Source organism: Patagioenas fasciata, chromosome 20, assembly GCF_037038585.1.
Source record: "Patagioenas fasciata isolate bPatFas1 chromosome 20, bPatFas1.hap1, whole genome shotgun sequence".
Taxonomy (NCBI): domain Eukaryota; kingdom Metazoa; phylum Chordata; class Aves; order Columbiformes; family Columbidae; genus Patagioenas; species Patagioenas fasciata.
Window position 1 is genome coordinate 9,988,044 of NC_092539.1, and position 11,957 is coordinate 10,000,000.

Consider the following 11,957-nt stretch of genomic DNA (forward strand, 5'->3'; position numbering starts at 1 on the left):
GTGGAGGGCGGAGGGGACGGAGGGGACGGAGGGACGGAGGGGACGGACGGACGGAGCCTCTCGGCCGGGCGGGGAGATGGAGTGGCCGGGCCGCGGCCCTTTGCTGCTGGTGAGTGGGACCCTCGGGCTGGGGACAGGGGGACGCGGGTGACCTGGCGGGGGCACGGTGAATGCCAGCCCGGGCAGCCCTGGGGATGCATCTATCTGTACCTTTATAAGGCAATCTCTGCAGGGAAGAAAAAATAATTATATATATATATATATCTATAATCATGCAGGAGGAATGCACTCTGAGGCTCTGCAGAGAGCAAAGCAAATTTTTTCCCACTTGCACTGAGGGCGCTCAAAACATACTCAAGATTGCCACAAGTTCTGTTTGGTGGGGTTTTGGTTTGGCTTGTTTTTTACAGAACCCCATCAAAACCAGGCAAAAAGTCCAAATTTTCAAACCTAAAGCTGGTTTTGGTTCATCAAAGCTGAAACAAATCTCGCAGGAATCTTAGTTTCTCCGAACTCAACTTTCGTTTTGGTGATTTTCAGCGAAACACTTACAATCTCCCAGCAGGTTTTTCAGTTTTGTTCACTTCAACATCTTGGCAGTCCTGAGTTTATTCGGTTTATCAGGTAGGAATCCTGAAGTTTTGCTCTGTCACTTTTGCACCATCCCTTGGTAAATATAATTATTCTGGGGGGAAAAGAAAGGGGGTGGCTTTTATCTTTCTTTTCAGAAAGAAAATAAAAGGGGGAGTGGAAACACCCAAAGAACCAAGAGGCTGATCACTCCTGTACCAACATTCAGTCACAAACGTTCACGGGGGTTTCCTCATCACATGCACATACATCTACCAAGAAGATTAATTATCACAGTGCTGAACAGGTTGGATTTGATTTTTGCTGAGCAGGAGCATGATTACATTCTAATCTGGAAAAATAGATACACCAGCGTATCTCTGTTCAGCTTGTAATGCTCTGAGTAGCTTCTGGGATTTGTTGCATAATATTTGTTAAATGGCTCAGTAGAAAAAAAAAGAGCAGAAAAGAAGATCTAAACATTATTCTGAGCAGCAACCTTGTGATAACGAAGAATTCTTCCTCAAATGGATTGGAAAAGAGGAGACAACCAATAAAGCACATCAGTCATTTTGCAAACAGAAAGGAGCTCCTGTCTTTGTGGTGACAAGAGAGGGTTTTTTAATTCAATCTTTAAAAAAACCCACTCTGACATTGGCCCTGTAATAAGAGGTTTTTTCAGAGGACAAAGGAGGGTGGAAATAAGGGGAAAAAAGAATATCTTCTGAGTCTTATAAGCATTTTTTTATTACTGTAGCTGAATAAGGGCCAGATGCTGTTTATTTCAAAAACAAAAGACAAAGAGCAGAGCAGCTGTGCAGAGACGGCACCGCTGCGGCCCCGGGTTCGGCACCGTCCTCGGCTGGTACCCAGCACACCAAATTAACCCCGCTGCTCCCGCAGCCGCCCCAGCCACATCATCAGATATTAGTGACTGTGTTTGTGGCGTGTGAGTACAAAGAGCAGCTGAGGGGCTTGCCAGGAATCACATCTAATGTACAGCAAAGCCACCTTGTTGTCGCTGTGCTGCCATTCCCCGGAGAAAGCGCTATTGTTTTCTGCAGCCCCGCCGCACCCTATAGACCCGAGCTGCGTCCTGGTCCGGTGTGATGCAGTTTATTTTAAGAGAGGCAGCCAGTGAGTTACCTCCGCAGATAACATGAACACCTAGTTTTACAAAATGCGATATTTCACCTAACGTCATCACTCATGCATTTTGCATTTGAGGTGGTGATTCTGTCCCTGCTGCTGTACCCGGTGCTGAGGAGCCTCGCTCTCCAGCTGCACGCAGCCCTCACCGGCAGCTACGTCTCGGGGACACACTCCATCGCCTTCATCAACTGCCTCAACGAGCAGATCGCCAAGGATATTGCAAGGTACAGAGATGCTCCCCCTGCTTGTCTGCTTGGATCGCTTGAAGCAGCTTCTTGTGGAGAAAGCCTTTCCCTGTGGCTCGAGAGGAGCTGCACGTCTCTGGACTTTGAGCTTTTATGTTCCTTTCCCTTACACCCTTCCTCTATCACATATCCACTTACCAAGAGCTGTGCTTCCTAAAACAAAGCTGACAATTGCCTCTGAAGTCAATGCTGCAGTAACATCAAGCTGCTTCTCCATTCATTTTCAAACCCCATTTTAAAGCCATGACCCTAAAACTCTGGGTCCTCTGCTGGGTTAAGCCCCAGTCCCACATTCTCTGACCTGCCACAGTCCTTCTTCTCTGGAACAACACAGATAAATTCCAGAAACGTTTATGGAGAGGGACAAAGCACAGTGCACTGGCATGAAAATACAGAGAACACAAAAGTTGTCCCAGCAAACACAGAACAGGTACTTGTGAGGCTCCACCTGGCAGCCTGCACCCTGTTCTCCCAACTTCTTTTCATGTCTAAGATACTTTGCATGACGTTTTGCATGCAGAGGCTTTTTCTCCAATATCCACCAGGCCCTGGTTCAATAGATGGTTTGTTCAAAGTACTGAAACCATGTTGACCAGGGAAATGTTTGTGATGGACCATTGAGTTTCCTGCACCACCTCCTGTGCTGGTTTCCCTGCTGCTTGCCAAAAACTCTCCCCGTCCTCTGCAAAGTGTTCCCAAACAGTCCTTCAGGAACTGACAGGCTACTGAAAGGGAGTTTGTGTCACCTTAAATACTGCAACTGTATTAAGAAATTCAAACAGAATATCTGTACCGCTTGATGTCTTCTGGAAAAAAAGGAGTAACTGTACACGGCTGGTGAAAAGAGCCTCAGTGCCTGAAAATGCTTCATCTTCACAGCTTTGCAGATGTTCTCCACTTTGCTCCTTATCTTGCGAGGAAGGGAGAGGAAATAAATCACTTCTCATTGCTGAGATACGTGTATTTTCATTGCATTTTTACTGGTGGAGTAATTATTCCTGTGTTCTGGAATGTGGCTGAGTGACCCACGGGTGACACGGAGCTTCTACACTTCTTTTCCCACCCACCGTGCTCCTGGTGCTGCCGTGTTTCTTCTCGCTTCACCCTGCTCAGCGGAGCACTCGGTGTGACGGAGCAGACTGCAAGGGCGTTTTCAGCTGGTTTTAAGGAAAAGGACTTCAGGGTTTGTGGGAGCAGATGAGCTGCAGGTAGAATTCAGCATCTGGCTTGTTCATTGCGTCAGTTCCAACCCAGTTTATCTGGATCACTAATGATTTAGAACCCTCAGAGGAAGCCCCAGGTCCCTGCAGGAGCTCCGGCCTCTCGCCTGTGCCTGCGGGGAGCAGTTGGCCCTTTGGGTTGGACACTGTGGCCATGGCACCTCATCACTCACCTAATGCCCCATCAGCCTCCAGTGCTGCCTACGATTTGTGCAAATCACTTTCTTTGCTTTTCTGCTTATTAATATTTCATCTATCTCAATTCAGAGCCTATTGTGAGGCAGGGACAAAGTAACACACATTAAGCACCCGACCCAAGGATATCATGCATTATGCAGATGTTTTCCACAGATCGCATTCAGCTTCTTATAATGTTTCCCGTTCCCATGGTGGCCACTTTTTTCTGCTCAGCTTGCTAGAACAAAGTTCAGGATGCCAGTTAGGATCCCAGTCTGCTGGGACAGAGCAGAAGCAATTAGAAGCTGTTCACCCAAATCAAAAGGTTCCTGTGCTAAAGTGACTTGGAAGTTGCAGGCAGCAAAACCAAACTGATTTGTGCCATGTGTTTGACACGGCAAACGCAGCGGGGAGATCTCCGCTCACGCTGCTGCAGTTTGTTGCTCTGATGATTAACTCAGGATGCTCTATGAGTACTAAATGCCTTGAACTGGCTGCACATGGTGGGAGCAAACAGCGCGGAGCCTCCTCAGGTGGCGGACGCTGTCCTGCAAGGTCATGGTGCCCCGAGCCATGGGCAGAGAGAGATCCATCTCCATCACCTCGCTGTGCTAAAACATCGAACCCTGGGTGCGCAGAACATACAAAATTTAACTTGCTCTGATCCAAAAACATCCTGGAGAGCATTTCAGATTGGAGCAGAAATTAACAGGAATAGTTGTAATTCTTTAGCTCGATAAGGGTTAATTTTTACTGGTTGTTGAATGAGCCAGCCAGTGTCTGGTAACACCTCCCTCCTCTGCGGTTCAAGGTCATCCAGAAACTAAATGTTTGCATTGTCAAAGCACTTGGTACAAAGTAGCGCCTGGCAAGGCCAGTGTTAAAGAAAACCAGAGGTGCCGCCGCTAGTGCAGCGCTTTTAAAAGAGGGACGAGGCTGCGTCTCCATGAGGGCCCGGGCATTGCTGCGGTCAGAAAGCACAACATTGACCTAGTTCTTCTAAAAATCCACCCTGAGATTGCCTCAGTGCTCTTTAACCACTTACACATCACTGCTGCTGCCAGACCCAAGCAGTTCTGCAATAACAAATCGTTCCACAGCTAAACAAGGCAGGCGATGGGAAGGAATTTATTTCGGCTTTAGATTTCTAGGACGTTTTGGTTAGGAAAACCTTGATGTTGTTTATATAACAAGTTCCACATTTAGTTTGCTGTGTGAGGCAGAGGCGCAGTTTGACAGCATAAATACAGAACTGGTAGACCTTTGTCTCTGCTTTCCCAGGGTAATAATTAAACCCAAATCTTAGATCCCCAGTGTCGAAGCTGGTCAGGGGCAGCATAAGGGAATGTCCCTGTGGCTGGGGACAAGCACTAACTGCCCCTCCTGTCTCACCCAGGGCCATCATGGACAAGAAGCTGGCTGCCTACGTGAACATCTTGCCGAAGAGCTTGGCCTTGTAAGTTGAGCTGAGTATTCCCCCAGGGGAGAGGCAAAGCCAGGCTCCCGGGGGAGAGGACATGGACGCCCCAGGAGGGAGGCCGGTCCAGATGGCTGTTGGGTCTGCTTGTGGTTGCAGCTGATAGAGGTGATCCTCACCCGTGCAAAGGGCTCTGAGCTTAAAAGAAGCTCAGATAGGGACCAGAAAAAGGCCTTTACCATATTAAGCAGCACTTGCAGGAAGGAAGAACAGTATCTTTGACCTTGCAATACGCCCAGCTGTGCTCTGCAGGTACGCTCAGCCATCCACGCAAAGGGATTGCACTTGTTAGAGGGATTAAAGAACAAAGCCCCAAACCAGCCCTTTGCTCGCTGTCTGGGACCCCCAGGAGGGGCTTCTCTCCCTGCACACCCCTGGGCTCTCCCATAGCCCAGCTGAGGCTGCTGAGAGAGGGTAAACCCACTAACACCCTTTTCTCCTTACGCTTTGGTCCCTATGAGCCAACAGCAAGTCGCTGGTGCTCAGTCTGGCCCTGTCTCAGCCGGGCTCTGCTCCATGCCCAGCTCAGGAGACACCGCGACGCCTCCGAGTGCCTCCTCGCGCAGGAACCCAGCGCGAAAATGAGATCACGATGGCCTTCTGTCAACAGAAATGTTTCGAAAGGTCATATCTGACTCACGAGAAGCACATCTCCTCTCCCACAGGGAAAGGGAGGATAAAAAATACGCATGATGCTGCCGTGCTCAGCCTCCCGTGCCGTGCCGCAGTCCCTGCGGGCACCGTCCCCACGGCCACCCCGGGCCCGGCTCCTTGGCGCTGCCATTGCCCCGGCAGCTGTCTCGAGGCTGGCACAGCCAAGGAGGCTCTGGGCTGTGAATCTGGGGTGAGCTGTTGCATGCACAGTAGAATTTTGGGGCCAGCGATGCTTCTTGAGCACTGCTTTGTAAAGGAATGGCCACGTATGGAAAGCACCAAGCAGGGACAATAAACCCCCCAACGGAACCGGCTCTGCAGCCAGAGCTTTATTTGCTGATGCTGCTTTTCTTTTAAATCCAGATATTTCTGGAAAGGAGAACTGGAAGAATCCACTGAAATACTGCTGGTAAGTGACAGTTCCCCACATCACAAAAAGCCCCATCCTAGACAGGCAAAAAAGGGGCTGCGGGAACCATGAGTGCAGGAATTCTCTATCACCTTTGCCTCTCCATTGGGTTTTGTTTTCTTTTGCTTTGCTCTCCACAGTTAGTGAAAACCAGGACGTCCAAAATAGGCGAACTGTCCAACTACGTCAGGTGAGGCTCTGGCTCTGCGGGAGCCCTGGGTTTCCTATCCAAGGTAATGCTGCCATCTCCCACTCAGGATTTGGGAGTCGGGTTCCTTGAGCCCCTTCCCACCCAGGGGGGGTTTCAGTGCTCCTGATGTATGTTGTGAGCTGGAAAAACCCAGACATTGCATGAGAGGATTGAAAAATAAAAAGGTTGACAGGAATATCAACCGTTGGGCTCCAACCGGCCCCTCTGCCCTGGGAACGAGAAGGGATTCTCCTTCTCCTAACTCCTGCTGCCTCTGGGCAGGATTCCCTGTGTTTCACCAGCTTTGGGCCAGGGCCCCTGGCAGGCAGCTGCTGGCTGTGGTAAACCCCAAACTCAAAGCAAAATTACCACATGGCAAAAACAAGATGTGGATGCTTTGATGTCAGGGAAGAGAATGGGGCCAGGCTGATGTGCATGGCTGGGAGCGGGGACCTCGGCTTCCCCCACCCGCGGGGACATTGGTGACACTGTTCCTCTGCATCTGCTTCCACTTTAGATCCATCCACCCCTTTGAAATTCCCGAAATCATCAGCCTGCCTATTGACCAAGGAAACCCTCTCTACTTCAAATGGATAGAGGAAAGTGTCCCACGGGACTGAAACGTGCAGAAAGCACCTCGCTTTGGGGGGCACCGGAGGAAACACGTGGAGCTGCGCTGGTCTCTGTGCAGGCAGGAGTTCGGTACACGCAGGGAAGCAGCTTTTATCTTCACAGGTTTGCTATAACACAGAAGCTGGGGATTGGGGATTTTGTTTGCATTCCAAGCATCCCCTCCTGACCTAACCCTGAGTACAAAACCCAAGGGAGCGGCAAACAGAGCAGACGCTGCGTTAGCAGGAGCCGCAGGCAGCGCACACGCTGACCCTGCTGAGCTGGGCGATGCCCACGGCCAGTTCAGGGAAACCAAGCGCCAGCAGGACCAGGGCATCGGCGGCTGTGGGACCAAACAGCCCGGCCCCACGCCCCCCACCCTGCCTGAACAGCGGCTTTCTACCTGGGCCACGTTTAACCTTGTAAAAAGATGCTCACGTTAATAGTTCAACAGGATGTAACAATATTGAGCTATTTATGTGACTGGGAAGGCAATAAACAGGAGCATTTCTTACCTGGGCAGGCTCCCGTTTGTCGCAGTTTTGCTGGGCAGAAGGGCCCATCGTGGTTTGCAGCGGCGCTCTGGGCGATGCTCCGCTGGCTCCCGCCTGCTCGGCTTGGAGAGGAGCCACACGGGGCAATGTGTGGGCATCAGGAGCTGTGCCCGTGGGCTCGTGTGGCAGCACCAGAGGGACAGCGGGGAAGGGTCACAGGTGCAGCAGAGAGAAAATGAGGGAAAAAGGACTGAACTCCGAGAGCAGGAAACCTCTCAGTGCTAAATCCAGAGAACCAGGGCTTTGCTAAGCGCCTTGTCTGGCAAGAAGGAACAAGGTGCTTAGGAATTGAGCGCCAGCACCCCCAGGCCAGGTCTGCACAGCACCCAAAGCTAAGCTTTGTTTAGCCCCAGCAGCACTACCTTGTGCAATGCGCAAGTTTTAGGCTAAGATTAAGTGGCTGGGGGCTATTTGGGACCACTGACCCCCAGTACCCAAACTCAATGATCCTGATTCTACAAAGCACCAATTATGTTAAAAAAGAAGAGACTTTTTAATTGTACATCAGACATATTAATTACAACTCGGGTATAACAAGAGTTGGTTATGACAAGCAGCAACCTGAACTCATAAATCTTTAGAAGGTGCACAGAGTCATTATAATATCTATTACAGCTAATGCAAAATATACTCTGCAACAAAAATAGTTTTAAAGGCTCCACATTCAATTCTCTGCAAGAGGAGAGGAACCAGGGCCATGCAATGTTGGCTGCACAACGCCGGGCAGCTTGTCAGAAAGGAATTACAATGCTTTTACCTGCCAAGGCAAATATTCACCCTCCTGGTACAGGCACCGAGGCAGCTCACACTGCCCAAAGCACAGGGGCACATCTGGGACTGCATTGAACACGCTGCTCTGCATCACGGCACTGTAAGAGGCATCAGCACCGTCGTGGTCACCTCCCAGCCACACAAAGGCCTGGTGCCTGCTGGATGAGTTAAAACCTGCAAACACCCCTCTCTGGGCCTCCCACTGTATTATTTTAGCAATAACTGAAGCAGGAGGTTGTTCTTAAGGACCATGCTTTGGCCTCTGGTTTGCAAACATCACCTTGTGCTGATCAAGCCAATGGATTTTCTTAAGTACTTTTTCAATACAACAGCCTTTTCAATCCACCTTCTGGTCAGCAGATCCCACAAGAACAGGTAGGAACAACGATGGGGCTGAATGAGGGTGCTGATAGAGCAGGACCACGCAGCCCCCTGGCATCACCCACCCTCTGGCCCCACGGGACAGCCACGGCCGCAATGCAGGACAGATGAGGAGGACAACATTAAAAATATATATTTCTCTCTTAGAAAAAAAATCTAACAAATATGTCTGATGATATTAGAACTTTTTCTTTTAAAAATACAACCGCTTTGCTCCTGAACAACCTAGCAGTATTGCTTTAGTTAAAGAAGGGGGCTGGTCCTTCTCTCTGCAGACAAACCGATCCCACATGCTCACAAACATCGACATGATGTCAGTAACTCCAGTAAGGCACAGCCATGAGGCCATGGTGATGGCCACGGGGACCCCAGCACAACCCCCTCCCCATGCCACCCACCGTCCTCTTTGGCCTTTTTGGTTTGTCTGCTCATTTGGCACGTTCAGGATGAGGATTCCTGCAGGAATAAAGGCCTCGGGCTCCAGTCTGTGAAACACCCGTGGTGGTTTTAAGGCAAGGGCGTATCTTTTGGCTGGTCTCTTCCAAGACCATGATTGTCAGAAGAACAGGGAAACGAAGCTGGTGCATCATCACATGCCATCCAGGTCGTGGGACGAGAACAACGATGTACATCTGCCCCACGGCCGTGAAAACCGGCCATGTGTGGGTTGTTTATGGGGCATTTTCCTCTCATTTAAAACAAACCACATTCCTTTGATGAACAGATTTAAGCCAAGGGAAACCCCGCACACCAGCTCTGGCGACAGCCACCCACCGTCTCCTCCGGGCACACCGACAGGCTGTGACCGTGCAGGTGAGGGAGGTTTCTGCTTCAGCAGCAGGACCCTTCGAGTCTGCTCTGCAAGGTTTGGACATGGGGAGCAGTCAGGGTGCGCCGGGCACCGGCACAACGTCCGCCTGCACGAGCAGGTTGTGGGGTGTCCAGCTGTGGAGGGGGACCCTTCTGGAAGGGTGACCCACTCACTGCTCTTACCACCCCCGTGATGGTGCCCTGGGCTTGGCCAAAGGCTCCTTCAGGAAAGCGCAGCTGGGCCGCGCTCTTTGCATATACATGGCCAATAAAGTACTTCTTAAAATGAAAGAAATGACAGCAGCGAGGCTGTGGGTTCCATGCTGTGGGCAGCATTGCTGATGGTGCCTGGTCGGGCGCTGCTTCCAGGGAGCCGCTCCCAGCCGGGACCCCCGACCACAGCGGGGTCCCAGCCCTGCCCACAGGCCAGCGTTCCCTCTCTGCCTCGCGGCGAGGGCTTCCCGCCATCCCCATCTCCTCTGCTGTGGCTCCGTGGGAGGCTCAGGGGGCTGGCGGGGCTCAGTATGGGGTCGTGCCTTCCCACTCCACCAGGTACTGCACCTTCCCCTCCAGCGTCACCCGCCGCGCCAGCACCTGGTACTTCTCGCCGCACACCAGCCTGCCCGCCGCCCCGAAGTAGCTGCTGATGGAGGACTTGAGGTGGGAGAGCGAGGAGTCGTCCTCGCTGATGCTCTCGAAGGTGTGGCTGTCGATGCCGTCGTCCGGGCGGTCGGGGCCGCCAGCCGTGTCGCTGCCCTCGGGGCTGCCCCCGGTCGGGCGTCCGCCCGCGTCCCTTCCCGTGTCCCCTCCTCTCCTCTTGGCCCCGGCTGAGGCATAGGCCGGCAGGGCCAGCTTGCGCTTGCGGCTGCCCACGGTCCTCCGGCTGCAAGGGAGGGGACAGGTGATGGGTGAGGGCAGCACCCAAAAGGTGACCCCCCCACCACGCTGTGCCTGCCACCCTGCGAGCCTGGAGGGAGCATGGCGGGAATTGGGATGAGCCCTGCAAAGCCTGACAGCTCTGACCCCACATTCCCAGTCCCAGCACCACTTTGGGACCACCAGCCCGCTCTAGGGAGCAGGGAGGAAAGGCTCTCCGATGCAGGACATCCCTGTGCCAGGACACAGGAGAAGGGCAGCCCCTTGTATCTCTGGCTGTGCCACCGGGACCCCTCTGGAAGGGGGTGAGGGGACACAGCCCTCACCTGGAGTCATAGGAGAGGCTCGTGGTGGCCGAGCCCGAGGTGCTGGCGGCATCTGTGGAGTCCACGTCTGATAGGAAAGTCTGTCCCGAGCTGGCACTGAGGATGGGAGGCAGTGTTGGCCCTACCCTGGTAACAAGCAGCACCTTGCTTCCCAACCTCCCCATGTCCCCCTGCTTCCACCTCACATGCAGCTGCAGCCAGAGGTTTCCCAACCCTGCCTCACGCTCGAGAGTTCAAACCATCTCCCTTTGCTGCCCATGTCCGCACAGACCTTTTCAGGCTCTGAATTTCATCCAGTGTGAAGTCAAAGATGCTGGCCAGGTGGTGGTTGGTGCTCCAGGCGGAGGTGAAGTCGCTCTGCACCACAAAAACAGCTGCCCTGGTCACTGCTGAGCCGAGCGACGCTGCTCGCGGCCCCCTCATCATCATCCCCTGCCCTGGCATCACTGCGCTCCCTCCCGCGACCCCCGGGCAGCAGCCTTGGCACAGAACATCTGCCAACCCCAGGGAGAGCGATGGGGGCTCTCCCTGCCCGCAGGAACCTCTCAGGGGGCCCCAGGGATGGACCAGGGGGGTCCCACCCAGCTGCCGAAGCCCAGGATGGTCCCACGGAGGAGGGAGCGAAGGACTCACGCTGGGAATGGCATCCTCCAGCAGGAACTTGGCCCTCTTGCGCCGCGCCGCTCGCTGCTGCTGCTGGAGCTGCTGCGGTAGCAGGCTGGAGAGCAAGGGGGGGTGAGGCTGCCTGGCCCCCAGGGGAGCGTGGCAGCGCGGGGCGTGCCCAGGTGAATTTGGCCACTCACCTGTCTTTATGGACATATTTGCTTTTTCCCCTCTTCTTCAGCTCGCAGGAGTTGCTCTCGCCCACGCCGGGGGCTTTCTCAGGCAGCACCTTGCTGGGGGGGTTCGGCGGGACACGGATGCGCAGGCGGAAGATGCATTTCTTCTTTTTAATTTCCTTCCCACACAGAAACCTGGGCAGCAGAGAGGAAACGACCCTCAGCCTTTGGGGGGCTGCAGGCGCATCCTGCATCCCATCCCGCACCCGGGGGCTCACCTGCTTTTGTAGCTGTTGAGTGCATTGAGGAGGTGGGGGCCCCGCTCCGAGATGGGGGTGCCCGTCAGCTGCAGACACAGTGCAGGTCAGGCAGGGCTCGGTGCCCACAGCGGTTATGCAAAAAGCAAACAGATGGGGGAACCCGAACGCCAGATTTCGGCTCCTGCCCGAGGTCAGGGAGCCCAGAGCCGCCTGGTCTGGCACCAGGCACAGGGCAGGGAGGCACCAGCGGGGACCCAATCCCAGCCCTCACTCCAACTGGGAAACTCGTCAGGTACAGCGAGTTGAGGCTTGGGGACCGCCGGCCGTGACCCGCACCCACAGCAGCACCTCTCCCTCCCCACGGCCGCTCTCCAGCCCGAGCCTGGGCTGCACGTTTCTACCTTCCCGAGCTGCAGCGGATCCCAGTGGTGGTTCACGAAGGCCAAGATCTCCTCGAAGTCAAAGTACTTCTTCTTGCTCTGTACACCCAGGTT

At 53.5% G+C, this 11,957-nt stretch overlaps 2 protein-coding genes across 7 annotated transcripts in view; one reads left to right on the top strand and one right to left on the bottom strand.

Moving 5' to 3' along the window:
• Positions 1-18: 18 nt before the first annotated feature.
• On the top strand, positions 19-7,225 carry LOC136110517 (protein CutA homolog). Its single transcript, XM_065853992.2, has 6 exons — positions 19-109; positions 1,798-1,946; positions 4,761-4,820; positions 5,859-5,904; positions 6,045-6,094; positions 6,612-7,225. Exons 1-6 carry the CDS (start codon positions 77-79, stop codon positions 6,712-6,714), a joined length of 441 nt encoding a protein of 146 aa, XP_065710064.1. The 5' UTR covers positions 19-76; the 3' UTR covers positions 6,715-7,225.
• A 504-nt stretch (positions 7,226-7,729) lies between these two features.
• Positions 7,730-11,957, bottom strand: part of PHF19 (PHD finger protein 19) — an 8,031-nt gene continuing 3,803 nt past the window's right edge. For all 6 annotated transcript variants that reach the window (XM_065854071.2, XM_071817314.1, XM_065854072.2 and 3 more), the window contains 7 exons: positions 11,865-11,957; positions 11,482-11,549; positions 11,228-11,398; positions 11,058-11,142; positions 10,696-10,781; positions 10,425-10,520; positions 7,730-10,105 (listed from right to left, as the gene is read on the bottom strand). The exon at positions 11,865-11,957 is cut by the window's right edge and continues 28 nt beyond it. In XM_065854071.2, the coding sequence (XP_065710143.1) occupies positions 9,742-10,105; positions 10,425-10,520; positions 10,696-10,781; positions 11,058-11,142; positions 11,228-11,398; positions 11,482-11,549; positions 11,865-11,957 (963 nt within the window). In that variant the 3' untranslated portion in view covers positions 7,730-9,741. The remainder of the gene's footprint in view (positions 10,106-10,424; positions 10,521-10,695; positions 10,782-11,057; positions 11,143-11,227; positions 11,399-11,481; positions 11,550-11,864) is intronic.